At 39.6% G+C, this 27480-nt stretch overlaps 4 protein-coding genes across 7 annotated transcripts; 1 reads left to right on the top strand and 3 right to left on the bottom strand.

The window, feature by feature from the left end:
• Positions 1–75: 75 nt before the first annotated feature.
• rsph10b (radial spoke head 10 homolog B) lies at positions 76–9680 on the bottom strand. Of its 2 annotated transcripts, XM_005448132.4 has the most exons (17): positions 9399–9680; positions 9184–9259; positions 8951–9019; positions 8554–8727; positions 8394–8479; positions 8197–8317; positions 7918–8094; positions 7699–7792; positions 7489–7604; positions 7228–7417; positions 7030–7138; positions 6761–6840; positions 2400–2539; positions 1774–1878; positions 1540–1677; positions 1097–1172; positions 76–575 (listed from the first exon to the last, which is right to left on the bottom strand). In XM_005448132.4, the coding sequence occupies exons 1-17, from the start codon at positions 9533–9535 to the stop codon at positions 328–330; spliced, it is 2136 nt and encodes a 711-aa protein (XP_005448189.1). In that variant the 5' UTR covers positions 9536–9680; the 3' UTR covers positions 76–327. The 2 variants fall into 2 exon arrangements, with proteins under 2 accessions (XP_005448189.1, XP_003438617.2); XM_003438569.5 differs by lacking the exon at positions 8951–9019.
• A 499-nt stretch (positions 9681–10179) lies between these two features.
• Positions 10180–15775, bottom strand: pms2 (PMS1 homolog 2, mismatch repair system component). Its single transcript, XM_005448146.4, has 15 exons — positions 15604–15775; positions 15364–15503; positions 15166–15252; positions 14976–15078; positions 14707–14890; positions 13817–13984; positions 13571–13668; positions 13382–13481; positions 13216–13300; positions 12980–13132; positions 11627–12500; positions 11375–11542; positions 11183–11283; positions 10916–11085; positions 10180–10541 (listed from the first exon to the last, which is right to left on the bottom strand). Exons 1-15 carry the CDS (start codon positions 15615–15617, stop codon positions 10398–10400), a joined length of 2589 nt encoding a protein of 862 aa, XP_005448203.1. The 5' UTR covers positions 15618–15775; the 3' UTR covers positions 10180–10397.
• A 458-nt stretch (positions 15776–16233) lies between these two features.
• On the top strand, positions 16234–27386 carry eif2ak1 (eukaryotic translation initiation factor 2-alpha kinase 1). Of its 2 annotated transcripts, none has more exons than XM_005448144.4 (15): positions 16234–16624; positions 18581–18748; positions 18873–19009; positions 19163–19197; positions 19278–19377; positions 19523–19603; positions 19696–19789; positions 19887–19935; positions 21974–22352; positions 22807–22915; positions 23075–23181; positions 26258–26372; positions 26463–26542; positions 26714–26947; positions 27102–27386. In XM_005448144.4, exons 1-15 carry the CDS (start codon positions 16456–16458, stop codon positions 27225–27227), a joined length of 1983 nt encoding a protein of 660 aa, XP_005448201.1. In that variant the 5' UTR covers positions 16234–16455; the 3' UTR covers positions 27228–27386. The 2 variants fall into 2 exon arrangements, with proteins under 2 accessions (XP_005448201.1, XP_005448202.1); XM_005448145.4 differs by lacking the exon at positions 16234–16624 and adding an exon at positions 18285–18442.
• Positions 23188–26251, bottom strand: LOC102078814 (ankyrin repeat domain-containing protein 61). 2 transcript variants are annotated; one of them, XM_005448143.2, is made up of 6 exons: positions 25249–26251; positions 24963–25057; positions 24617–24788; positions 24243–24443; positions 23628–23912; positions 23188–23513 (listed from the first exon to the last, which is right to left on the bottom strand). In XM_005448143.2, the coding sequence occupies exons 1-6, from the start codon at positions 25429–25431 to the stop codon at positions 23307–23309; spliced, it is 1143 nt and encodes a 380-aa protein (XP_005448200.1). In that variant the 5' UTR covers positions 25432–26251; the 3' UTR covers positions 23188–23306. The 2 variants fall into 2 exon arrangements, with proteins under 2 accessions (XP_005448200.1, XP_005448199.1); XM_005448142.2 differs by having other exon boundaries at positions 23188–23912.
• Positions 27387–27480: the final 94 nt, after the last annotated feature.

Genomic DNA, 27480 nt, shown 5'->3' with positions numbered 1-27480 from the left:
TTGTTAAAACGGAATACACAAACAGAACAGTGTGCTTCATCTTGTATTTATCAATTTTCCGTTTTTGGGGGGGGGTTTTGTTGGGGGGGCTTTACAAGGGTAATTTCCACTCTAGTGTAATAATGCATTTCATTTGAGAAGAGATGGAGTCACAAAATCTTTGTTGCAAAGTGGCAACTTGGAAAATTTGAAGATTTTTCTTTGGGATGAAACCAGCCCTTTATTTGCATGTCTCCTTAATAATGGAGTACAACATGTGTGAGGTCATTGTATTAATATTTTTCACTTCATAATGCTCTAAACTGACCCAACAAAACTAAGGACATGTTAGCTGCATGTTGTTCTGACAGCATGATTTGGCTTTTGTTGCATCTTATCTAGAGCATCTGTCTCTGAGATTCTGGGTGGTGCTTTTCTTTCTTTGTTTCTTGTCACTAGCTGGTAATAGTCAGATGCTGGGAAGAAAAAGTGGTTGAAGAATTCGACAGTCTTCATCTTAAGTTCCAATTTGCCGTCTTTAGTGTCGTTTTCTGCTGGTCTGCACATGATTTCACCTCCAGGATTGTTTGTGTACTCTAAAGGAAATAAACACGTTAGGCATTTTTATTACGACACAATCATTCTGACAATTTGAAAGTACAAACCAGTTCTAAATGCCTCATGTGATTTGTGAAGTGTGTATTTACTGGGCATGTCTAGCTTACATTGAATACAATAAATGTCCTTTCCTTTTCTGAACCATTCTTATGTAAAACTTTGGGTCTAGGAAATTTTGAATCTGTAATGATGACAGAAGGATAACATCAAGGGAAAAGAATTTTAAAGCCTTTTTCGGTAGTCAGTCTGCAAACCGTTTAAGCATTTTCAAGGTGAAGTCATGGACTTGGTTTACATCTCAGTCACCACTAAAATGAAAGGTTATTGGTTTAAATTCTACTTCCAAAAACAAAACAAAACTGCCCAGGAGACCTGCTTCTAGAAGGACTGAAGTCCTATCTATGCACAGTTAGATAGATATAGATATAGAGATATATATATATATATACATACATACACATACACATACACATGCATACACTGAAACAATAAACCAAACCTGCAGTCTCGGGTATCTCATTGGCTTCAGTCTTGACATTGAACTGACTTCCATCCTGAGCACTGGAAATCCCCGTCTGCAATAAATATGGGATTTTATCTTGTTAAAGATTTCAGCAAAGTTACTGCCAGTTTTGTGGCATATTCCAGAAACACCTGTCACAAATGCAGCCCCAGTCCTCTTTTTGTGCATGTAGTGTTGGCTGTTTTGTCAACCAATACTGGCCTGTATGGGCTAGTAAAACTGCCTGAAGGAAAAATGAGTAACACTGAAAGTAAATAAATAGGGGAAAAAATAGCTCATTAATTTTGAAATATCTTATGTCACAGCTTGCAAAAATATTTTTGGTGATGTTTGAACAACTAAATATTTTACATGACATTACAAGGTTAGCAGATACAGAGATTATGAAAGCCTTGAGTCTGTATTATGTCTTCACTGACCTCCACCTCAGGCGAATCCTTCCTGGTTTCAGTGTTGGACCCAGAAACCTGATGGTCCTCCTTCAGTGTTTCAGAAACCTGCTCACATGTAACTTCTGCGCAGCCCAGAAGAACCTCAAAAAACTCGAGGAACGTAATCTGCAATGAAAAGAACAGAACAACAGCTCTTGTGATTCAAAGAGAGGAATATTGCACCAAAAAAACAGCTGAATGAGTTTACTGATGTAAACAGACCTCCAGATCAACACTGGCGGAAAGGTTGTCGGGGTCGTGGCTTTCTGCATTGATGATCTCCAATAACCTCCTTGTGGTCAGCTTATGGTCCAACAAATGGAGATCCTGCAAGTGGTTACAAAAGGAGGTTTTAACTGATAAATAGGCATGCCATTCATCCTATCTGCTGTTGTTGTTGATAAAGACATTTAAATCAGATTTGTTTGACCATAAATCCACTTTAATTGTTTTTAAGTATCGTATTAAAGTCCTTCAAAGTAAATCTGGGAAATAAAACTTTAATTCAGTTTTATTTACAACAACAGTTGCTTCTGTGTGCTTTATAATATAAGGTAAAGACATTACAATAATACAGGGATAACCCAAACAATCAGAAAACGCCTAACAACAACCACTTGGTGAAAGTGGGAAGGAAAAGTTCCCATTTAACATGAAGGACGAAACCTCCAGCAGAACCAGGAGGATGAGCCACCTGCCCTGACTTGCTGGGAGTGAAGGGAAAGAGGGGATAGAGCAGCAGTAATCATTTAATACTGAGAAGCTTTTAGGTTGCACTGATGAAACAGGCAGCAAAAATTTAATGTATTATTTATACCAGCAAAGAAAAGTGTTACAGTTTGTTGCACCTTGAACATCCACAGCAGGTGATGGCAGGTCATGGTCTGTTCATCCCTGGTGGCTGTGCAGAAAAGCTGAAAGACTTCCCAGCACCTCTTCATATAGTTCATAGCCACCACTCCAACGTCTGGCTGCCTAAACAGAAAGCCTGGACAGACGCAGCTACTGTTAATGAACAGTTAGTACAACATACTATAGAGTTAAGCAAGACTGTTAAACACTACAACATCAGGTTTCTGCAGGGGTATCAAAACCTGTGAAGAAACCCAAGTGAGGAACCAACAAACTACTAAACCAAAATATTAATACAGGGTTCATACGCATTTTTCAGGGTCAAATTCAAGCACTTTTTAAGCACATTCAAGGTCCATTTTCAAGCTTTTCCAGCACATTACCAAAAAAAGAAAGCATGTTTCACTTTGCATCACTTCAGTAAGACCATGTAAACATTTAAACAAATCATCTTAGGTCGACTTAAATGTCTTTTGTCCCCTTTTTGTTAAAAGAGAAAAATGCACCACACAAAAAATACTGAAAAAGGAAATGGTTGCCTTATATGCATATAGTGTACAAACTCAAAAAACACATTCCTCTTAAAAATTAAGATGTGCAAATGTGAACAAATCAACTTGTTAGAGATCTTCATCTCCACTTGAAATAAACAACAACCCAGAAAACAGGAAAACTGCACCAAACACCACAAACACCAACAAATTAATGTCTTCTCATCAGATATTGATGCTTCGTTCCTGTGTGACACACAAAAAAATAGGAGACAGATGTTTGTTTGTTTTTTTGTTCTTTTTAACTAGTTAAGCACCCAAGCCCATAAAATGGGGACATTTCATTTTCAAGCAGGAAGCTCCCCCCTTTTTGTTAAACCCTTTAGATCAGGGGTCGGCAACCTGCGGCTCCGGAGTCGCATGTGGCTCTTTAGTCCTTATAGTGCGGCTCCGCGTGGTTTGGGAAAATAAATTAGTATTTAGCTGAAGTGTATTTTATTTATGTTAGTTCGTTTTTTTTAAACTTGTAGTTCTAAATTGGAAGATTATTGTGATTTTGCAATATACAAATAAAATTATATTTTGTTATTTTTTCACCGCTGGGGCCGCAGGATGTCGTGGGGTCGCAGGGGCTCCATGTCGTGGTGAGCGTCGTGCTCCGAGTGCTTCATCTGCAGGGACATGATCTCTTCCTGCACGGCGTTTCGCCGGTTTATCGAGACTTTCAACCCCAGGTAGGCCAATTATGGCTCTTTGGGTCTTAAAGGTTGCTGACCCCTGCTTTAGATGAACAGAGATTTTTAATTAAATACATATTCTTTAATAAATGTTCTCTTTTATAAAAAGTAGGATAATTTAAAAAAAACTTATATTATAGCTCTATTGCGTAGAAAAAAAAACTGTCTTGTTTTCTGTTGTCTGTTATATAATATTAGGGATGTTTGTGACAATTAATTTCTTAATCGACTGGACTAACCAATAGTCCACAACTAGGAAACACTGAAATTTTAAGTTAAGTTTGAAAACAGTTTAAAAAAAAATATCCCATTCCAAAATGTCTTGTTACAATTGGCTTAGGGAGTGATGATGTCATAGGGAGATCTTAAGACTCTTAAGTCCTTTGATGTTTTTCCTTAAATAGGGGTGAGACACAGCAAGTTTTAGTTCGTTTCAGCAGCATCTGTGTTTGCAGCCTACAAAACATTCACCACAGAAACATTTGGAAAGCTTTTCAAAGTCATCGTATAGAGACTCCAACATGTTTCCAAGAAAAAACCAACCAATTCAAAAAGATTACGCCGCCTCTCCTTCCTGGCGTGGCCGGCCAATTTCCCCAAATGGCTTCTCATCCTTCCAAAGGGCATTAGAGGAGAGTAGGAAGGAAAACTACCTTCTCCAGAAAAAAATGCAACAGATTGAAGAAGAGAAACTTCAACTGGAGGACAAGTGTAGAAGAATGGAAGCCCAAAATAAAGAGCTGGAAGAAAGACAACAGCGCCAGCCAGACATAAAAATTATTAATGAGGGCTGGGGAATCAAGTTTGCTCAGGCCCGAGAGCAAATTGTGCACCTCATTAAAGAAAATAAGCAAAAGAGCGCGGAACTAAAAGAAATGACCAACCAGCTCCAAGACAAGAAAACGATGACTGATAAGATGCAAAGGGATGTCCAATACATCGACCAAATGGATCAGCTGCTCCAAAGACAGCTCCGTGAAGTTGTGGAAGAAAAGAGAAAAATCCTCCAACAGAAGGAAGAGCAGGACAAAAAGCAAAGAGACTCGCAGCACGAACTGGAGAGCATGCAGGAAAAATACCGAATGCTGAAAGAAAGCCTGGATGAAACACTGCGCCAAAATAAAGACCTTCTTCAACAGAAAGAGCAACAGCAGGAAAGACTGGAAGAAGGAAAACGTATTGTCCAGGACTTTGAGTCTAAAAATCTAAAACTGCAAGAGTTTTGTAATCAGCTGGAGGACAAAGTAACTAAAGTGGAAGAAGAAAAGGACAAACTGGAGAAACGCTGCTCACAGTTGCAGAAAAGGATCGAGCAAAATGCGAGAAACAACTCTGAGCTTGTTAAGGGGATTTTGGTGGAGTTCAATAACTTGAAGCGTGAAAAAACTCAAATGCAGGCACAAAAACAACAACAAGACAAAATACATGAAGACCTGCAGCTCACGCTCCAAGAAATCCAGAAAAAAAATGAGCAGTTAGAAGACAAGCACAAAGAAGTCCAACAGAGAAATGAAAACATGCACAAGGACAAGCTGATACAGGAGGCAACATCCAAACAACTCAAAGACAAGCTTGAAGAACAACAAGCAACATTAGAAGAGGTGGAACAAAGATGTAAGAAACTTGAAAAGCAAAACACAGAAACAGTCGATGAGTTGAGAAATCTCATCCTGGAGAAAAAAGCGCTCGTGGAAAAGTGCATGAAAAAGAAGACAAAATGGTTCCGCTTGTTCCGGAGGAGAGACGCTACTGCTTCCTCACCTGATGTAGCCTCGTTTTGATCCATCTCTGTTAACCCCCCCAACCAGTCCCGGCAGTTGACTGTCCCCTCCTGAGCCTGGTTCTGCCGGAGGTTTCTGCCCATTTAAAGGCAGTTTTTCCTCCCCACTGTCGCCAAGTGCTTGCTCAGAGGGGGTTGTTGGGGTTTTCTCTCCTCCACCTTTTTTTTCTTTATTTACTTGTTTAACTTTTTGTTCTTACTTCATTTTACATTTTTCTTCATTTACTTGTTTAACTTTTTGTTCTTACTTCATTTTACATTTTTCTTTATTTACTTGTTTAACTTTTTGTTCTTACTTCATTTTACATTTTTCTTCATTTACTTGTTTAACTTTTTTCATTATTACTTCATTTTACCTTGTTTCTTTATTTACTTGTTTACCTTTTTTCATTATTTGCTTGTTTAACTTTTTTTTCAACTTATCTAAATAATAAACCAATTGAATTTATCCTTTGAGTGTTTTTCATCTCATCTTTACAGAATTTTTCCAAAACATTTTCAAACATTCAGATCTGTCTTTATTATCTACTTGAAACCTCATAGATGGTGAACTAAAAACCCGGAATATGGTTTGAAACATCGTTTCAGCTGAAACCGGCATAACATGCTTGTGTGAGTGTGTGTGTGTGTGTGTGTGTGTGTGAGTGACAGGTGACAGGGTATCACTAGTTAGGTCATCATGTTTAGACTCATTCACTCCAAAATTATTTAGGCCAAATCTTTAAAACAGTGTCATTGCATACACATTTTCAATTCACTTCAATCGCACAAATGCAGAAATAATTATTTGCAGTATCTTATTTATTATGAGAATGTCATGACTGATCATTTGCACCTACACCACCAAAAATGGGAGCAAAAGTGAGGAGATCATGTTTAATCGGTTATAACAAGAGGTCAGAAATATAGTAACTGAACTTTTCCTATTCCTATTACAGTGTAGTTTGCTAGCTGTTACCTAGCAGTACCACCGATGAATGGACTGTCTCTGAAGTTCACCATTAATGGGGATGTGGTATGTTAGTATATATATGGTATGTTAATAAAATGATACTATTATTATAATTTAAAAAATAATAATTACAAATAATTAAAAGCTTATTAGGTGAGGTCAGATGGCCTGGCTCTGCCAAAGATTTCTTCCTGTTAAAAGAGAGGTTTTCCTCCTCACTGTCGCCAAGTACTTGTTCACAGGGGGGCGATTGATTGTTGGGCTTTTCTCTGTATTATTGTAAGTTCTTTCCCTTACAATCTAAAACAATTTGAAGTGACTGTTGTTGTGATTTTGCACTATATAAATACAATTTAAATGAATCACATAAAATTGGAGCTGTAGCATATGTAAGCACCTTTTACATTCTTAGCATTTGGAAGGATGTCATCTGTCATCAGTTTGGAAAAACAGGCAGCCAGAAGGTACTTTGGTGACCTGTAAATAGAGAAAAAAATGAATTATTACAGATAATTGATCATGATTAATCATGATTAAACAAAGTGTTCTTGAGTATAAACAAACTGATTTTATTAAGTTTCCCAGTCCCTGCAACTGTGGTCAGGGGACACCCCAGGCAGTTTCATTGTGATATCTTCTGATAAAGGTAGGAACAGGTTCCCTTACACCATGTCTTTACTGTGGATGTGGTAGGCCACGATGACGAGATAGCTGACGAGCTTGCGAAGCAGCACAGGCGTGAAGGGTGAGTGTATCTCTGCTGGATCGACATCCTCTGAAACACACAGAGTGAAAGCGGTTAAAATAACCTTTAAATACTCTCAGAGGATCATTCAGTGTCTGCTGTGGAGCAGTCTCTTTCACCTCTGATAAGACGGTCTATCTGTGTCAGAGTTATGCCGCGATGATGAATGTTACAGTCTTTGAGCAGGCGCCAGAACTGAAGACGGGACAGCTGTAGGGTGTTCTCCGGGGAGCGGGCATAACCAAGCCTGCTGTAGAAACTACAAATCGACCTCAGCTCTCTTTCTTGCCTCAGCACCACAAACTCCACCTGTTACACATGACGCACAGTTTCAGGGTGGGAACACGGCTGTAAATGAGGATGCTGGGCTGAGGACTGACCTGTTTTCGCTCTGTGTCACGTTTTCTTTCCGGGATTATGTCCAGGAGACAGTCAATGTTCAGAGCCATGTCTGGTCCCGGTAAAGATGAGTTACTATGTGACAGCGGGAATGCACCTATGACAAATTTCGGAAGGATTTCAAAACTGCGGGATTGCTTTTTTCCTCCTTTACTATTTTGAACATAGTCTTGAATACTGTTGCTCCTTACCGAGAGGAGCATGTGCTCTCAGGTTGGGTGTGATCATTTGGTCATCCACAAAGTGTCCCTCGAATGCACGCCCGTCACTCAGTGTGAATTTTCCCTGACAAAGGTGACATTTTTCTGAATTTTACAATCAGAGCTGATTCATTCTGCACTTTTAATACATCAATAAGAAAGCATACTGTGGATTTCTCTAAACATTTTCCAGCTGACAGTGAAACACACCTGCCCATGCTTTTTATTGTTCTTCCATTCTCCTTCATAGATCGCGCCACCAGCGTAGTAAAAGGTTCCCCATCCATGCCTCTGACCCTGAGCAAACTCCCCTGTGTATCGATTGCTCTGGGAATACTGGGATCCATCTTTTCGCCATAAATTCCAGACATGTGTGCCTTGGCCATGCTGCCGCAGGAGCAACCAAAACATAAATTTGATTCAAAACAGTTAAATTTTTTTTAAGCTTCATAACTTCATATATAATTAAACTAGGGTTTTCTTTCATACCTGCACTCCATCCTGCCATGCCCCAACATACTTCTGTCCCAGATTCAGCCACCGCATCGTGCCCTCTCCATGCCTCTGGTTGTTCTTCCACTCACCAGAGTAAATGTTCCCAGAAGGGTAGCTATTAGGAACAGATGTTATTGCAGGGTAATTCAAATACAACACCAGATAAGGAGATATATTCACTTGATGCATACCATCTCAGTCCACATCCTTCTCTGTTGTTCCTCACCCAATCTCCTTTGTACCAAGAGGTTTTTTCCTCGTTATAATACGCCGTACCCTAGCACAAACAAGACCAATTAAAAAGAGACAACCAAATTCCTAAAAAAAGACAAAATCAATGGTAAATCATACCTTTCCATGTCTCTTGCCCTGATGCCACTGCCCGCTGTAAAACAAGCTGTTTTGGGTACATTTGTAGGTTCCTGTCCCATGTCGTATACCGTTGTAAACCTCCCCCTTAAAGGTGCTGCCATCTGGCCAGGTATAAGTGCCCTGGCCCATGGGAATATTGCGTACAAACTCCCCCTATTAAATAAATTCAATTCAGTATTTTGCCTGCATTCCTTTATCAAAGACTTTACCTCCACATTATACTTCATTACACCTTACTGACCTGTACTTTTATGAGTGTGTATATAAAGGATGGCTGTTTTTAGAAATGTTACATATACATTGATTATTGAAAAGCCCTGCTTAAGAAAGGATACTGTACAGTTAGCTAATTTAATGCATAATTTCTGTATGCTACCTCATATTTTAGTCCACCTGCCCGTGTGAATATGCCGAACCCATCCATAAGTCCTTTTGAAAACATGCCCTTCACAAAAATAAAATTCAAACATACATTTTTTTATTTGTTTGATGCATTTTTTATGCAAGGATATAAATAAATGTCAAAATATTTTATAATATAATAAATCCTTAATTGATCTATGAAATTAAGTCATTATTTGTATTTGAAATTCATTTGTAAAGCTGTACCTTGTACACATGGCCTCCTTCAAAATAAGCTACACCTTGTCCATGAAACTGCCCTTCACAGGTTTCCCCTTCATATCTGTCAGAGAGACACCAAACCTCACATCCAGCTCTGATTGTACACACTCCAAAATTACTCATGACTAGACACCCTGAGTAACTTATACGTTCTCTAAAAACAATTATTCACATAACTAATGTCGTGAGCAATAATTTACCTCTGTACAGTTAAGATAATAAGTGGGGGGAGTTCATAGTTGCCATCCTCTTCGGGCTGCTCGTCACTGTCAGGATGACTCTTGATTTGGCTCATCGACTTTTCAGATCGTCTACCCTCCTCCGATTTTGATATCATATCCAACTGTTATCGTTTCCCCTTTTTATTATTATTTTTTCCAATCAGAAATTTTCCTTAGCCTCTTTTCTATTTCTCATCTTGTCTCAAGTACTGCGCAAGCTGGGAATAGGAACTTAACCATGGCAACGGACGCTTACAACTACGGAAGCCTGAAAGAAAGCCTGCATTTGCGTTTCCATGGCTAATCCTTGGTCACGCCATGACCTGGTGGGCTTTGAGTGTGCAACTGATCTAATATTTACGATAACCTTAATAAAAGGCATTTTGTGAGCGCAAATAATAAAACATATTTTCCAGATACAGCAGTCGGACACTTTCAAGTATCATTAAACACTCATTATGGATTTCAAAGTAAAGGATAATACAGTATTTCATTTCCATTATTAATTTACCTCTGCTAATCTTAAATCGGTGTTTGCTGATAAAACGATCCCAAATCTTGTGGTCATAAAGTGACGATATTTACAGATAGTTTGCTTTTCTGCATTTACCTTAAATCCCAGAACAAGGTCTCATTAATTTTACCACTCAGGTGTGAATCTAGGTTCACCTCACTCCAGTGGCAGAGCCATTCAGTCACCACAACACAATGCAAACCAGTAAATAAATGATTTAAAGTAACAGAGACATATATTTTTCCAGTATCTTTTTTTATTGTTTTGTGTAGTGTATGTTAAAATAAAAAAATATAATATGTAATATACATTTTTAAAATCTAAACACAACTAAACATGACATTCAGTCAATAACAAGCCATTTAACTCTACAATATACCGTAAGAGTGGTTTGACAGTCTGGAGTGAGGACACATTCCAGTTATCTTAAATCAGTTACTCCAACAGTTCCTTCCTTTGCAGACTCAGTCTTGTGAGATGACGTCCAGGTTAGCGAGGTGTCTCATGGTTGGCCTGCCGTGAGGACAGTTCCACGGATGCTCAATCTCCCCCATGTGAACCACGAGCTTCTTCATCTCATTAACATTCAGAGCAGTGCCGATCATCACCTGATGAGCAGAAAATGTATCAAAAAGCATTTTCAAAATAATATGTTATGCAATTTCCCTATAATGACATTTTTAAAAGATCTTAGATAACTAAAAATTACCAGCATTACTAACAGGGTGTATCATACCATATAGTTTATGTATGTAGCTTTCCAAATCAAGCTTCCTCAAAGAAGAATATCATTTCTGAGTCCAAAAAAACCTAATATCACGATGGGCAAAACAATCTAGAAATCGAGGCTTCAAAAGTGGACTTTAGAAACCAATAAGTGGCCACGTCCATCCTTTATATACAGTCAATGCTGCATTCTATGACTATCCAGTCAAAACTTGAGTGAGCACTTAAAAACAACATCACAGTGATATAAACTCACAGATTTACGACAAGCTCTGGAGGCGAACATCTGCCTGACTCTGGATGGTCGACACATAACCCCTGGACTGTCGCTCAGCATGAAGATCAGTTCTTCAATGTCTGATGGACCGAATGTCCAGTTTTTACTGGTCGGCAGTGAGACCAACTTCACTCTCTCCATCACCTGAGCTGCAGTCCCCAAAAAATAAACAACAAATATAAGCTTCATATTTGTAACTGTCAAAATAATCAGAGCACTTTTAATCCCTGGTGTAAATTGTATTACCGTCCTCATCAATCAGGAATTCAAAGCCGTTGTTCCTGAAAATCTCGATGTTCTCTATGAGTACGTTCTCACTGACTGCAGTGAGGTGAAGTTTTTGTGGGCTGCAAATGGAAAGATAAAAAATAAAAACATACTCAGATCGCCATTGGAAACAGTCCACACACGGTTTTACCCAGTGATTTACACTCTTACACAATGAGCTTCTGCCCTTGGAGTATGGTGTGCTGCTGTAGCATCTCAAAGTTGTACTTCTCATCCGTGGCATGCTGGTCAATCATGAAAAGGTCCGACTTGAGTTTTGTGATGATGAAGCCCAGGTTAAACTGACCGATGATCTCCATTTCTTTAAACATTTCCTTACTGAAGGGATTAAAAACATTTTTCTTTTAATTATTTGTTTGAAAATTACACACCGACAGTTAAGTCCATACCTCTAAAATCTACCTGATCTCCTTCTTGAGCTCTTCTTCTGCACTGTGGTTTTCTCCTGGGTTGATCTTGGCTCTGAAGCGTCTGTACAGCAGCTCTTCCCCGGCCCTTTGTTTCTGCTGGTCCTGTAACCTCCTCATCTTCTTTCCAAGCTCTGCTAAAGAGAACTGAAGATGCACTGTCCTCCTCTGCAGGGAGACTGGAGCATCCACTGTCGAGGATTGTTTCTCACCAGCATTTGAAAAAGTGCTGGATTCTTCTTCTGAAGGGAAATGTGCATCATCTTTCCTGGCTCTCTTAGCCTCTGGGCTGACAGCAGAGTCCTCATAAGGAGTGCATGCTTCAGTCTCTAACTCTGGATCTTCGGGAACAGCGTGACTGTTGCCTGATGTCTCTTTAAAAGTTTCATTATTAACACTCGTGCTGTCCACTTTTGGAGGACTGGACTCCAGGTCAGAACACTGAATATCAGGTTTTGCTTCAGCTATGTTACAACTGGACCCAGCACTGTCTTTTTGAGAATCAGTGTCCTCGCAGGACATCGCTTGGTACCTAAACCCATCTAGCACCGACTTCCCTGCCGACGAGCATTTATCCAGCTGTCTTGTGTATTTTAATGGAGATTTTAAACTTGAGTTGCAGGAAGAAGTTTTTACAGGATCCTTAAAAAAAGACTGCAGTGTTTTCTGTGTTGTGCCACTACCGGAAGCTTTTTCCTTACTCGACTTCCCAGAACTGGAACTGTAATGACTTGAAAAAGCGGCTTTTAGGCCGGCCAGATTCAGGGATGACTTTGGGCTCAGAATAACAGGTTCTGTGTCCTCCTCACGCTCTGCCTTGTTCTTGTTAGACAAGACAGCTCGGCAAGGTTCAGATGTTGATGTTGCATCTATGAAGAAGCACAGAAACAAAATGAAACTTTTAAGAGTAGCTAATAAAAATACCATTCACTGGACAAAGGATAATGAAATACTGAACACAAAATGTACTGATTTGATTAAACCTGGCAGGGTCCATATGCCTATGGTCTCCCATGAAATAACTGTACATTAATGTCTTGGTAGGACATTTCTGAAAATAATATATGCATCCATGCTTCATTTGATAATACTTTGCAGTACTTTATGGACTTCTCCCATAAAGTAAACAGATTTTGCAAAAACGTCGCCATGCATTATTAGAAGATAAATACTATGTAGCTCTCATGCTCCCACACTTAATTAACTCATAACCATGGCGTCATTACCTCCTTCCCTTACATTACCAACCAGTGAGCGCAAGGACAAATATTCCTAAAAAACCTCTCAGTGTTGTTATTCTACCGTATTATAGATATATGAGGGTCTACATGTAAAGGTGTGTTCTTACTGGTGCTGGGTGGAGGTGTATAGTTCAGGCTGATCTTATTGACTCCACCCTCATACATGGCGATGAGAGAGGTCTTCAGAATAGCCAACAGGAGTTTCTCCTCCTGAAGGAAAATCTGTCGCTTGTCCGGGGTTACATTCACATCCACACACTCTGAAAACACAACGCATATGCACTCAGGGAAATCAAGCGGGTTCCATAAATTACATCAGCTTGATTAATCCTCATTGTCTCACCTGAAGCGACAGCTATGTTCAAGGCAACAAATGGATACTGATGTCTGTTGTACATGTGATACACTTCGTTTACGAGTTTGGTCACCTGCAGGGTGGGAATAACCAGAGGTGAGGCAGGAATGATGAATTCTGACACCTCCTCATAAAGCCACTCAGCAGGAATTACCTTCAGGGGGTCACAAGGCCGATTGTTAATGAAATAGAACTGCCTGTCTGTGGTGCTTCTCCCAACACCATGGTCACCTTGAGACACAAAACCTGTGATCCTGTCAAAAACAAACAAAATAATAATTATTATAAAAAAAGAAAATAAAAACAAGAATTGTGCAAAAAGGTCTTCCATTAAAACACTCACGAGAAAAGCTGTTTGGGTAGATCTGCATCCTTGAGTCCATATTCTTCAATAACATTTTCAGTGGGAGAAACTTGCTGGAAAGGTAGAAGACTCTGCAGCTGCAAGATGTACAGCCAGCACATAATCATAGAAAAAAATTAAATATTAAATAAAACATTTAGCAAGCACATGAGCCGCTTTTTGACAAGCTTCTTTTATGAAGTATCACACCAGTGGCTTTGTTGTTATTAGCAACAGCATATTAACCTGCTTTGGTCCAAATATGGCTCCAATGTTGTCTCTCATACTTTGGCTGCCACTAGTGCTGAGGACTGTGCTGCGCTTCCCCTGCCCATTTTGGTTGGAGCAGGTAATGCGCACTCCTGTAGAAATGATACAGTAGGACTGCAGCACATGTATCATTTTGGCATACTCCTAAAAACACAGAACAAGATAATAGCCATTATTAAGGTCAGTTGATATTGTTGATCTAATTTGTTACTCAAAAGTGAAACTTGGCATAGAAAATACCCACTCCTGCTGCCGCCTCTCATCTAGGACAACTCCAGAGTGGAACAAAGTCCAGGAAACTGGCTCTAGAGCCCAAGTTGTATGTTGGCGAACCAGTCCATCTCTGAGAGATATGGCATACCACGTACCACAAGCTAGTTTTGAAAGCCACGGATCAACACCCCAGGACCTTGTCCCTGATCACCGCTCAGTCTACAAGGCACAGTAACCCTATGGTCGACCACCCACTGGAGGGATTACATATATAACTCCTTCATCCAAAGCCAAGCCAGGCCCCATGGTCTAAGGCCCAGCCACCAGATGCTTGCCCTGGAGCCCCAACACTGGGACTGGCTCCAGGGTGGAACCCTGGTAACCCTGGGTAAACTTCACCCTTGATTTTTTTTGGACATCATATGGGGTTGTTAGAATCGCTCTTTGTCTGGCTCCTCACCCAGGACCAATTTGCCTTGGGAGACCCTACCAGGGACAAACTGCCCCCGACAACATAACTCCTGGGATCACCGGAACACACAAACCCCTCCACCGCGATAAGGTGGCGATTCACAGAGGGGGCACCTGAAGCCCACTTTTGGAAAACTCAGTATGTGAAGAAAGACAATGAAAGAGATGACTGAATGCCCGACCTTCTTAATATTGCGTTGAAACTCCTTGTGTCGAACAGGCAGGGTGGAAAAGAGCTGCTGCAGGCTGACCGTGGTGCCCTGTTGCCGAGGATGAGGGGTCTTCTGCACTAGGTGGCCTTTGTGGTCAAAAACCAACTTTGTGCCCACCTGGCTGGACTCGTGGCAGGTAATGACACTTAAGTCACTACGATAAGGAGCAAGAGCAAATTTTAGCTGGCAAATGATTTAGTTTTATATCTAAAATTACCGCCGAACTTGAAATACTTTACCTCAGAGCACATAAAGAGCTCAGGGCTTCACCTCTGAAGCCAAATGTTTCCACGTGGATGAGGTCAGAGAAATCCCTCAGCTTTGATGTGTGATGCTTCAGTGCTGTGGAACACACAGATGAAATTTCTTCTTAACAAACAAGCTCAGGCAGATATTGTCTAATTACACAGATACAAAGGTGAAACTTACTCAGTCCTTCAAAGTTGGCCTCCTCAACACCTTTGCCATTGTCTGCCACCTCCACTTGTTCAGCTCCACTCTCCTTCAGCTTGACATCTGCAGCATGCAAACATGTGATACATTAAACTATATCTAACAATGCAAAACAGTATTATTAGGCACACAGGGGACTCTATCGAAAAATACTTTGGGTAAATATTTAATTACCAATGTTGGTGGCTCCTGCATCAATGCTATTCTCCACCAACTCTTTGACAGCAGTGGCCAAAGTCAGCACCACCTGTCCTGAGCAAATCTGATGCACTGAGTGCTTATCAATAGCTCTGATGGCCCCGGCAGGTTCAGAGCTGCAGCAAAGAAAAGCAATGTTGAACTCCAGTGTAAAACGTAACAAAAGTTCAAAAAAACCAAACATATCTATATGAATAAATGCTCTAGCTAGCTTACCAAGCATCAGACATCTTCGAAGAGTGGAGTGACTTGAGAGTTTAAATTTGTTTTTTCTGTAAAACACCGAATAGTTAGTCCCTGCTGTCCCTGCTGTCAAACAGTATCATTTTTCTTTCACTGCTTGCCAGTACATCCACTACCCGACACCATGCTGTAAACACAAACGTAAAGCAAGTCCCGCGCGAACTGCGCAGATTGCTCGCGAGCGTCATGTATGCGCAGAACAGCGCAGCTTCCTATTAAAAGCAGCAAAACAGTAATATAATGAGTGTGTAAGAACATAGCCTCAAAAATAAATACAATAGTAACGAAAAAGTAAAATAAATGGCACTGTTAGAGCAAGTATTTTCAAAGCTGTTGCCTAAAGCTTAGTATTATTTCATCACCAAACCGACTCCGTGACGTCTCAGGGCGCATGTACAATTATCCAGTTTTTAAAAACGAAAAAATTACTTTTAACTACAGGGACAACCTCAGTGTCTTGACTTTTTTGTTTTATATTTTTCAAATACGCTTATGTTAATTTTACTTTATGTATTTTACAAAAACATAGATTAAATAGAATAAATAAGTTAACCTTCTGGCTTAATATGCATATTCTCAGACGGTCCTTGTAATTCTGGGGAACGCAAAACATGGCTGTCAATTGACATGGTGAACCTTATGGTATTTTTCATATAGCTTTCCGGACTTTTCTGCCGTTTTACATTTTCACAAGCTGGGATCTAACGTGGAGTTTGATTCATCTTATTGCAGACATGGGGCAGCTTTTTTATTTTTATTTTTATCGGGCAGCGTGGTGAATTAAGCATTTTATTGTGTCATGTCATCGTTATTTCCCGTACTAAAATGTACAGCTCACCGTCCGACAACGGACTCGTGCAGTCGGAGGAATGTTCTGGCAGCAGCGGCCTTTTGCTTCGACATAACCGTAAACCCAGCCGGAGGCAGGAGGCAGACAGTATCGTTAGCCTGCTAAGCTTGGCGACTGAAGAGGACGACGAAGTCCAGTTTGACAGTAAGCAGATTTTCGTTGCTGTGTTTTACAACTGCTAAACTTAAAGATTTTGTTTACAACGGTGTCAACCAAATGTCCGTGACCGTTTTCCACACTGATTGAGTGAAATGTGAGTTTTGGAGTTGTCGAAAGTCCTCACCTGCATTCTTACTTATGTAATATAGCAGGGGCGTAGCTAAGAAGTTAGAGTCCATGTGACAAGCCATCCTCTGAGAGACAGTTTATTTTAACTGCATGAACAATTTTAAGGATCAGCTTTAGTCTTTCCATTCAGGGGCTTTTCTAGGATCAAACCTTTTGGGGGCCTCAACCTCCAGTCATGATGTCGTGCATACAGTACCCTCCAATTAATATTAATTGAATATACTGCTTGCAAGCGTATTCAACCCTTTTCACCTTTGCAAAACCCATTTGAGCTGAGTATGCATTAAAATGTTACCTTAAAAAGCAATCACATTAGTTGGATGACGTATTGTAGTATCCATTGTTTGAGTTTCCTTTTACTTTAAGCAATTAAAGTAGCATGAATTAGTACAAACATTTAAAAAAAATAATACAAACGCTCCCTTTATTGTGGATAGCTGGTACCCAGATCCACTATACTTAAGTATAGTGGCATCTGTCCTGTTTAAGGCATGTTTAGAGTGAAATGAATTCTGTTAAATGCTACCATTTATCTCAGTGATTGTGTTCTATTTAGGATTTGAAATAAACTTCAGTGAATGTGGCCAAAAGAAGAAGATACCTTAGCTTTATAACTTTTGCTGATTTTGACTGCATGTAAACTTTCTCTACTTTTGCTGTCTTCATCCTGCTCTCTCTCCTTCTCTCTCAGGCTTTGTGCTGTCACCAAAATGTAAATGTGACAGTGAAACAGAATGTATAACAACAACAATAAAAGCGGGATTTACATCATTTTATGATACTATTCTAATTGAATATAGGCTTCCACTGGCCGTTGATAGCTAACATCCTTCTGGCTTGCTCTGGAGCGCTGTTGTGCTGTAAACAAATAATGAAGCCCAATTCGAGCAGAATGGAAATAAAATAAAGTATACCAGCTCCTTGGCTGGTATAAAGCGATATGGTAGTAGATTTATGGAAAGCTAATAATCTTTAGCACTCTAGTCTATACCAGCTAAGGTTTTTGATGCTATTTAGAGAATTTAGTGATGAAAATTAGGGGTGCTTGTCCCCCCCAAGAAAGGCTCCAAAGCCTTTGAAATACACCTGTATATATTTGTGTATTTGAGGTCTCATTTATGTTTTGGGGTTTGAGGTATGTGCATCTGAGATGCATGACTTATTTATGCATGGCCTATCCCTTTAGTTCTTAGTATCACAGAGAGAAATAATAGTCTTTACATGTGAATTTACTCCTTAGAGCCTTCAAATAAAGTGAGCCACAAAGAGGCAGGTCTAGCCTGACCTTCCTCCTTTACATCAACAGGATGTAAAATACACCTGGTTAATGTTTGCTTCACACGTCAGGCCCTCCCTGTTTACGAATTCTGCAATATTATAAAATGAGAGTGACGACGGAGACCATGCAAAGACCCCTACATGCACATCTTCTCCTAAGCTCAGTCATTTTGTGCGATAGGTGGAGGGGGGCCTGTGTCCACTGGATATGGCAGATAAGCGTTACTGTTGTGCACACCCCCTTATGCATAAACAAGATGAGCAAATTTTTTCTTGAAGTTGAATCATTAGTGTAGCTCTGAGGCCTTAATATTGCACCGAAAGGGTTTTCACACAGCAGAATGGACCTAGGAGAAAGAAATATTGTAGAAATGATAGCAAAAGTTATTGAAGAAGGTAAGACAGCTGTGTTAGAAATCTACTCTGTGAACTTTCCAGAATACTCAGCTGCTTTCATTATTTATCACAAGTTCTTATTTGATCTCATTTTCAGTGTTTTTCTCTCTTTTTACTTTTTTTTTGTCCTGTGTTTAGCTTCAGACACAGACGATAACCGTGAGGTGTTGATGGCTGGTAGGCATTACCCGTCAATCCAAGAGTTTGCCTCAGCCATCCCCAACCACCTTCTCCTCGGGTCTTTGCTCGAGCACCTATGCTTTGTTTACGAGAGCAATCCAGCTCGCTCACGCATGCTGTTTAAAGGTAGTCATCGAGATCCTGTACTAAGAACTGACATTTAGTTAGAAGAGAAATCCAAATACAGTTCATGTTTAGCATTTGGTTCATATGTCGCATAGGTTTAAGTATTTTGTTGCTCCTCTCACAGTCATAGGTCAGCGTTTAGCTGCCATGAATCTCCTTTCACCTCTGGCAATAAGTGATGAATTCAGCACCGTCAGACTCCAGCATAACCGGGCCTTCACTGAGCTGCTTAATGCTGCCAGCTCCTCACTCTACCCTCAGGTAAGCGGATCTGTTGCCAGCACCTACACTACATGCTTGGAGTCAGTATGTTAGTTTTAATCAACATTTTTGAGCAAATTCTGTACTTTGATAAACCTGCCGCCTGCTGTGTCAAAGAGTGATCATTGCGATTATCCTCGTCTTGGTTTGCAGGGCCTCGGAACAAACGCACACAATCCTTCTTTAAGGTAATCCTTCTCTTCTGATGCATGTGTTCAAAAGCATATGTCAGTACTTTTTTAAGGATGTCTGTTTGTGCCTTAAGCAGACCTAAGGAGGGACTGTTTCAAGCGCAGACATCACGGTATCTCAGTGAGTTTGAAGAAATCTGTAGACTTGGGAAAGGATCATATGGAAACGTATTTAAGGTATATATAATTTTTGCGACATTCTTTAAGAAACTCTTCTAAACCCTTCATTTTTTCCTCACAATTTCATTCTGCATGTACAATGGGCTATTCTATTCTATTCTAAAACTGGATTTGAGTTAAATCATTGTGTTATCGTTGATAGGTTATGAACAAATTGGATGGACAGTATTATGCGGTGAAGAAAATTCTCATCAAAAAAGTTTCAAAGGAAGACTGTATGAAGGTGAGCCCTCGGAGCTGTGCTCATTAGAACACTTATGTAACTTAAATACAGAGATATGAAGTACCCGCTTTAACTTGTTTTGCTTGCTGTAGGTCCTTAGGGAGGTCAAAGTGTTGTCCAGCCTGCAGCATGTAAATGTTGTGGGCTATCACACCGCGTGGATGGAACATGTCCAGCCTGCAACATGTGAGTATTTCAACTCTGTCCTGCACATGTTTGCTTGGAAGAAATGCATGATGGGACCGCTGATGGAGACTTTGTGTGTAAACTGTCTTTGTTGCAGATCCTGAGTCAAACTTGCCTGCACTAGAACCTGCTGTACAACAGGACAGGTAGGCAGTGTGATTATTATCTGTCTTGGCTTCGTGATTCATTAGGTTGTTGATAATTACAGTGTTACTTCTATTCTCATTTATGGGCTCAAATTTTCGTTTTGAGGGTGTGTTAGAATAGATTTGCAGGCGTTAATCTTCAGATGGTACACAGATACAGCAGTACTTCTCACCTTATGTGTGCAATGCTGTTTGTTTGTTCCCTTTCTGAATCCCTAATGTGTTCCGACTGGTCAGTTAGCACTGTATTTCCACATCATAACGGTTTAACGTTTTCCTAACAACAAAGGATTCCTGGTTTTATCCTGGGAGGAGACACAAATGCCATGGGTGGGTGTGCTAAATCAGATGCTGAGCTACCCATTGTAACCCTTTAGGGACTAGCCAAAAGTAACTTTTTGTCAGTGATTACTAAAAAGACAACAATTTGAAATCAACAGAAAGGTTTCCTCTTGCTTCTAATGTCCTCTCTGTGCAGTTTTTATACAATTTTTAAAATACCTAACAAAACAAAAAACGGCACTTATGTAATCTTTAGCTGATTATATTAATAGTTATTTTTTCAGACCACATTACTGTTATATTAAGGGTTTTAGTTATGAGCAGCAAATTGGCAAATGATTTGGAACATGGCTTCTGGTTTAAATTTGTCTCAGCGAGGTGAGTTTGTTTGACTGTTTGATATTTGTTATGTTGTCTGTGAACAGAAACAGCAAAATCTACCTGTATAAATGAGAACCGATTTATTGGGAATATTACTTGACTGAAATTTAGTTTGTGTGAACACAGGCATATGGGAGAGAAGCAAACATAATGTTAACCACATTACAGTCACACTTTCCTCCTGTTGTTGGAACGTTGCCATCTGGATTTAGTTGACTCAGGTGCTTAAATTAGCTACCAAGTAGGCATCTTGCCAATGTGTTACATAGTAGCATAGGTAACAGAAGAAAAGACAGGATTACAAACCAGATATTTGAGGCAGTTCAGTAGCATTGTTTTCTGTGTGAGTAAATAACTCCATTTGTGGCCTATGTAAATGTTTTACAAGTAAAGACTATATAGATTAGGAACGGCATTATTACACTCCCCAGGAAAGTGTCTTTTTTTTTTCATTAGTGTTGTTTTCACAAGGAAAAAGAGAAATTCTCCCACTACGGTGTCTCTCTCTGTGGGGATTGTGTTCTTTATGTGTGCCTCTCCGTTCTTTCTTGAAACATAATCAGCATCTCTGAGGTTGTCCTTACTTCTGTCTGACTTGAAGGTGTCTCTTATGCAGAAGTTGAGTTTTTCTTGGGCTGCAACCTCACAGTCCATTCCTGTGTATGGCTCTATTAGATGACTTCTTTAAGTCTACAATTCCCGACTTGGCTAAGTCATTCACTGGTGTCTTGGCAGTTGTTTTGAAGTCTTTAGACACGTCTCCCTCTAGTTTTCTTTCCAGAGTCTTTAAAATCTTTCACTCCCTACCTCTGCCAGGCTCGTTCTTTACTGTGTGACTCTCTTTATATTTCTTGATGCTGCTTTTCACTCCAGTTCTTGACACTGTAAAATGCTTTGAAAACTTTGTATATTCATCTCCTACTCGTAAGCATCACCAATTCTTTTTCTCAAGTCTAAACTGATTTTTATTTGTCTTTGGCATAATGCTTTCTCAAGTGACAGCTAAAACTCTTGCTGAAGTTTTAACTTTGTGTAAATTAGAAGATAACCCTTAGATTTAACTTGATTTTACAAGCTTTGAGTATTACAGAGTTAACTACACAATTTTGACAAAAACTAATAATTTTCTCCTGATTTTGTAAAATTACCTTGTAGTGGAATACTTTGGATGAATTGCTGACTTCAATTCAGAGCACAAGTAAAATTCTTCTTGATTATGTGTAGAAATACCACTAAAGGTGGGCTATTTATTGCAGATCTTGGCATGAAGTCTGTGTGGCTAGTGAATGACTAGATATCTCAAGGCATGTACAGGCAGCACTAGTAATTAGTTTGTGAACTTGCACTAAATCTATCTCGACTCTTTCATTTACAGCCTTGATGAAAGTGGGGAGAACAACAGCAGCAGTTCCTCTATAGTTTTTCAGAGCCACAGTCAAATACCCACAGAGACTGCTTCAAGTGCCAAAGTACCTCAGAGAGACACGCAGCCTATAAAAGCCTTAGTTCCCACCCAGGAGGGACAGGTGGTGTGTCCCAAGACGATGCGTCGCATCCCAGAGAACTATGTCCCTTGCGTTTTTCTGGGACAGCAAGGTCCCATTAAAGCCTCCAAATGTCCTGCCATGGGTTGGGATGCTTCACCAGTTTTGGATGAGGAGTCCAGTAGGAGTAGCATGGAACTAAACAACTCCTGCATTGACAAGGAGTGTCAGCAGTGGACTGAGAAGCGTCCAACGAGGCCTTCTAAAGAGGTAGGTGATTTAAAAAAAACAGAACAAAAAACTTTCTTGGATTTAAAAAAGCTAATTAAACTAATTTCAGATACTGAGGTAAGTGTATGTAGAAGTAATGCAAGTCATAAGTTCAGGCTTCAGACTGATCTAAATTATAATTATAATTCTAAATTATATTTTTCACAGTTTTCACACAGATGTCAGTGAGAATGAATATCAGTAATATGATCATCTCCAGCACACTGCTCTCGAGCTCAGTGCGTTTCAAACAGAGAATAAACTGAAGGGGTACACGTAGTTTAAGATAATTTTATATAGGCTTGCAAAGCAACGCTAGTAAAGCTCATAAATTATAATAAATAATAAACATGAAGGTGGAAATGAGCAATAGGAGTTTGCTTTTTTGTTGTTTTTTTCTTTATTGCAAAAAAGAAGCAGAGGATGTAACTTTTCTGTTATGGCATATCTGCAGGTGCACTTCCACCTGATGCTTTATATCCAGATGCAGCTATGTGAGCGCTCCCTAAAAGACTGGATCTCTGAGAGGAACGCCAAGCCCAAAGAGGAACAAATCTCAAGATGTAATTGTTCAATTATGCATTCATGTTTATTTCAGATGATTTACTGCACAGAGCTTCATGTTGCGTATAATTGATGAAGATAATATTTTTTTAGAGTTATTCTGAGAAAGAAAATCTTTTTGGGGGAGGGGAATAAATAGATGTATTTTCTGTTTTCAGGTCCTTATGCCTGTGTTGATACTGAACACACACTCAGACTGCTAAGACACATACTTGAAGGTGTGGAGTACATTCACTCCAATGGAATCATGCACAGGGACCTGAAGGTATGATTTTTCTTTTCTTTCTTTCATCCACACCTCTGTTATTTTAAGGCTAGTCAGCACCTTGATGCAAACTTTAAAGTCAGGTGGTGTTTGAACTGGTGTCAGCTTGGAGTAATATGAAATTATTATTTAACATATTCCTGTTCGCTGTCTGTCACAAAGGAGATGTTGTGTACATTCTCCCAATGGTTGAAGATAAATTCGTACAGCTTGTCAGGAAGGATTTTCCTCAGTTCTTCTCTCTTGCCTCTGACGTGTGTTAGATAAATGTCAGTCTTACAAATATCCTGAAGTCTCCTTGGCTGTCGAGTTAGGTTCATGACGTAGTCTCTCTGTTTAAAGAAACAGGGTTTTGTCAAGGTTAAGGGCAGGTGGCCTTTTTGGTTGTAGACAGTAAGCGGTGAGGTCAGGCTGAGGAGCTTCACTAGCAGAGAAACATTGCTCACATTAGGCATGTGGTTCAGGAAAAGGTACAGACAGTTCTCCCCTGCTTCGCTTAGCTTATAGATGCTAGCTCCGTAGCTCAGCAGCAGGTCTACAAGCTCCTCGTTTCCCATGCTACATGCCTCGTGTAAAGGCGTCATGCCAGCCTTGTTCACTGCATTGGGCTCAGCGCCTTGTTCGAGCAGCTCAGTGATGCTGCTAATGGCGTCTTCTGGGGTTTTAGTGGTCGTTGTAGCCATTGCCACAGCGGCGAGGTGTAGAGGGGTGTTCCCAGTGTGCTGCACTCCCTATTAAAAAGAATAATACTGACTTGTTGAAGGACACAAGATATTTCAACAGTATTGAGAGCAGAAAGGTTAAAGGAAAACTGAATCACATGCTGCCATTGTGAATTTATACAAACTTGATCCATGCTTTTGGATGGGGGGCTTTTTATAACCACAGCATATATAATTGAGTGAGTATGTAAATTAAAATTGTAAGTAAATATTTAATTAATGATAAGTTGGTTTTGACAAGTATAATTCACTTTTCCTATGTCTTATTATCCATAAACCCGGGTTGATAAAAAAATCATGAACATAATACTGAATATCAAATTTTCAAACAATACAAACCATGTTAACATCTGCTCCATGCCTGAGCAGACTGGCAATAATATCCTTATGCAGTATCCCAGCAGCCATATGCAGAGGTGCCATCCCACTGCCATCCACAGCATTAACATCAGCACCATAGCACGCCAGTATTTGGACGGCAGATAGTGCTCTGTAGCGTACTGATATGTGAAGAGCTGTCTGGTGGCCTTTTCCCTCCACCTACAGATGAACCACAATTTAACCAGTATTTATCTTAAAGCAGAATTTACTTCCACAGACTTATTACAGTATGCTGACTTTGACGTTGTTGGCAGCCCTTTTGCATGTTGAACAGATTGTAAGGAGATTGTAAGAAGCAGCTAGACATCTATTTGCCTACATGGAAAACTCACCTTAGCATTGATGTTTACACCATGGTCACAGAGGAGCCTTAAACAGGCCTCTGCCTGTGTACACACACCGATCACTTTAGTCTGGAACTTGGAATCTGGTTTTTGGGACGTATTCAGGATGCTTGGCCAACCAGTTATCATCAAGTGCAGCGGGGTTCGACCAAGCATATCTCTGTGACAGAGGTAAAGGTGAAGACATGGAGAACAGAAGACTTTTAACAGAAAGTACATTATATTTCTTGTTCTCAACCCCCTATAAAATAATTGTATGATGATCTAATGCTTCAGGAAGTATTAGGTGACTCCGCCTGAGTTAGATGTCAGGTTTTAGTGCTTACATCCATACCTCAATTCAGTGTCTGCTCCTGCAGACAGAAGACTCTGCATGCTGTGGATTTTTCTGTAAGAGGCAGCCAGGTGAAGGGGAAGAATAGCAGAGCCCTACAGGGAAAAACCAGTGAAGAAGAAATGGAATAATCATAAATTTGAATTTCTTGTTAGCCTATAAACAGTTGGCATTTATTTGCTGTCCAAGTTGCTTTCTTTCTTTGTTTCTGTGAAATGAGACTTGCTTGCAGCATATAAAGATCCTTGCAAAGTATTTTATAAGATGGTAGCATTGTTGCATTTACCTTGCAGAAGGCTTCTTTATATACTTTGCCTTGTGTCTCAATGAGGAAGTTGCTCCCATGTTTCTGAATCAAGTCTTCAATGCGTTGCAAGTCCTCTTCTATGACTGCTGTGTAAAATTCATTGCTGTGAATTTTGCTAATGCTACCTCTCTTATCCAAACACTCCTTGTGCTCCTCCAGCATGGTCAGGTGCTGCAAATTCACTGATGTTTTTCGTAGAAAGACATCAGGAAGCGATACTTTGAGGAAGAAAAGTCGAAAGCTACTTCTGTTTTCTGTGGTTGGTGTTTTTCTAACTTTGATGTGCAGCCTTCCTGTCTGAACTGATAACTTGTTGCTGCACTCGGGGCCAATTTTGGGGGCTTGCTACATCCGTTCCTGCAACTAACTGTGTTTGCATCACATATTTACCTTTTATTTACCTGTACTTAAAGTTAAATCTTGATGACTGTGGAGGGCTGAAATTGAAAAACAATTGGCCATGTTTGGCTACCTTCAATTTTATTTTCCTATTTTTACTTTGTCATTTTGTTTTTCCATTTTAAGTTATCTTTGGCTAGACTGAGCAAGTGCCCCAGTTGTCTAGCAATCCCATAAATCAGTAAGTTCAGGGAAATAAATGGGGAGAAAATGTAGGTGGAGTCAATACAAATAACATAAATAACAAATGAATGCAATTGAAAAGTAATAGAAAAACAAAATATGTAAAATTATACAGTATAAATAGTCCCATTATTAAAAATATGCTTTCTGTTGTATTTAATTGCTTATTTATATATTCCATTTGTTCTCTGGGACAGACTGGATTTATTATTCAATGTATTTTCCCATCAGAGCCTTTGTGGGAAAAAATCGAAGAAAAAATATTGCACATTTTATGTAAAGTTAGATTATCTCAAATCATAAGACTGTTTAATTTTGTCTTTATTGTTTTGCAGATTTCACACAAAAGAATATGTATCTTTAGTGACATATGGAACTTAATTATTACCTTTTTTTCTCCCCACAGCCAAGGAACATTTTTCTTCACGGCCATGATTGTCATGTTCGGATTGGGGACTTTGGTTTGGCCTGCAGGGACATCATAGTGGATGGCCTCAAAAGCAACACTTCTCCTTACAGTGGTAAGAGTTTACCCTCATAACACGACATGTCTCAGAACCACCAGCAGATGGCAGTGTTTGCTATTTAATGACATTTCTGGTGTTTTCAAGATTGCAGGCATACTTCAGGTGTTGGCACATTTGTGTATGCTGCAACAGAACAACTGAAAGGCTCCAATTATAATTCAAAGGTAATGGAACACCTTACTTATTAATAATTTATGTTTTCTTTTCATGTAAAAATCATTCTGAAGTGTTAGCAGTTTATTATTAGAAATGGTAACATTTTATTAGAATTAATTATTTTCTTTTGTATTTTAACAACTTTGCTGAACATGAATCTTCATTTGCTGCTCACTCAGTCTGACATGTACAGCATCGGAGTGCTGGCTCTCGAGCTATTCCAGCCTTTTGGGACTGAAATGGAGCGGGTCCGGACGCTTGGGGATCTGAGGGAAGGGAAAATCCCTGACTCGTTCTGCCACAGATGGCCAGTTCTGACAAAATACATCATGAAGCTGACAGATAAAGAACCCAGTGTTCGTCCCACAGCCAGCCAGCTTCTACAGAGTGAACTCTTCTGCAGTAAAGACAAGGTATGGTGTAATTACTGAATTTACTGAAGGAAACAAAGTAAATAAAAGTTACTCATATAAAGAGTGGCATATGTTTTACTGTTTGAAGTTGTTGGGTTTTTTTTTTTTTCCATAATAATTCCAATCCAGTTTTAAGAATATTCCTCCCCCTCAGGTGATTCACGGTTTGCAGAGGAAGGTTGAAGAGCAGGAGGAAGAGATCATGCAGCTGAGGAGACGGATCACTCAGCTCCAGACTTCACAACTCACAGTTAATTTCTCCGAGCTGGAAAACACCTGAGCCTTCGAAAAAAAAAAAAAAAAAAAAAGTTGCTAACTTGGTACAAGTTGGCAGGTGTGTTTGTGTGTTTGTATGTTTGAATATTTAAGTGTGTCTCATGAATCTGGATTGCAAATACTTTTCTTCTTTAAGCAGTTTTAATAAATATTATTTCTAATATATTCGGCAGAGTTTCTGCAAAGCAGTGTGTCACTTAAAATCATTTGAAGTATTTCTTTAAAAATCTATTATTTGTATTATGAGTTTGACAAGT

The sequence above is a fragment of the Oreochromis niloticus genome, linkage group LG8, assembly GCF_001858045.2.
Source record: "Oreochromis niloticus isolate F11D_XX linkage group LG8, O_niloticus_UMD_NMBU, whole genome shotgun sequence".
In the NCBI taxonomy this organism is placed as follows: Eukaryota; Metazoa; Chordata; class Actinopteri; order Cichliformes; family Cichlidae; genus Oreochromis; species Oreochromis niloticus.
The sequence above is the reverse complement of the archived record's forward strand: the minus strand, read 5'-3'. Positions and strand labels throughout refer to the sequence as shown.

Excerpts from the sequence above, each read along its gene's own strand:
- rsph10b (XM_005448132.4), bottom strand. The coding sequence starts at position 9,535 with ATGATATCAAAATCGGAGGAGGGTAGACGATCTGAAAAGTCGATGAGC. Across the intron at positions 6,841-7,029 it reads ATCCACAGTAAAGACATGGT|GTCACCAAAGTACCTTCTGG; the intron begins GTAAGGGAACCT and ends CTCTATTTACAG. Across the intron at positions 2,540-6,760 it reads AAATGCTAAGAATGTAAAAG|GCTTTCTGTTTAGGCAGCCA; the intron begins GTGCTTACATAT and ends GCGTCTGTCCAG.
- eif2ak1 (XM_005448144.4), top strand. The coding sequence starts at position 16,456 with ATGTACAGCTCACCGTCCGACAACGGACTCGTGCAGTCGGAGGAATGT. Across the intron at positions 19,010-19,162 it reads GCTCCTCACTCTACCCTCAG|GGCCTCGGAACAAACGCACA; the intron begins GTAAGCGGATCT and ends CTTGGTTTGCAG. Across the intron at positions 19,604-19,695 it reads CAAAGGAAGACTGTATGAAG|GTCCTTAGGGAGGTCAAAGT; the intron begins GTGAGCCCTCGG and ends TGCTTGCTGTAG.
- LOC102078814 (XM_005448142.2), bottom strand. The coding sequence starts at position 25,431 with ATGCTGGAGGAGCACAAGGAGTGTTTGGATAAGAGAGGTAGCATTAGC. Across the intron at positions 24,789-24,962 it reads GGAGCAGACACTGAATTGAG|AGATATGCTTGGTCGAACCC; the intron begins GTATGGATGTAA and ends CCTCTGTCACAG. Across the intron at positions 24,444-24,616 it reads GTGTAAACATCAATGCTAAG|GTGGAGGGAAAAGGCCACCA; the intron begins GTGAGTTTTCCA and ends GTTCATCTGTAG.
- pms2 (XM_005448146.4), bottom strand. Across the intron at positions 15,253-15,363 it reads TGCAGGAGCCACCAACATTG|ATGTCAAGCTGAAGGAGAGT; the intron begins GTAATTAAATAT and ends TGCATGCTGCAG. Across the intron at positions 15,079-15,165 it reads GGCCAACTTTGAAGGACTGA|CACTGAAGCATCACACATCA; the intron begins GTAAGTTTCACC and ends TGTGTTCCACAG.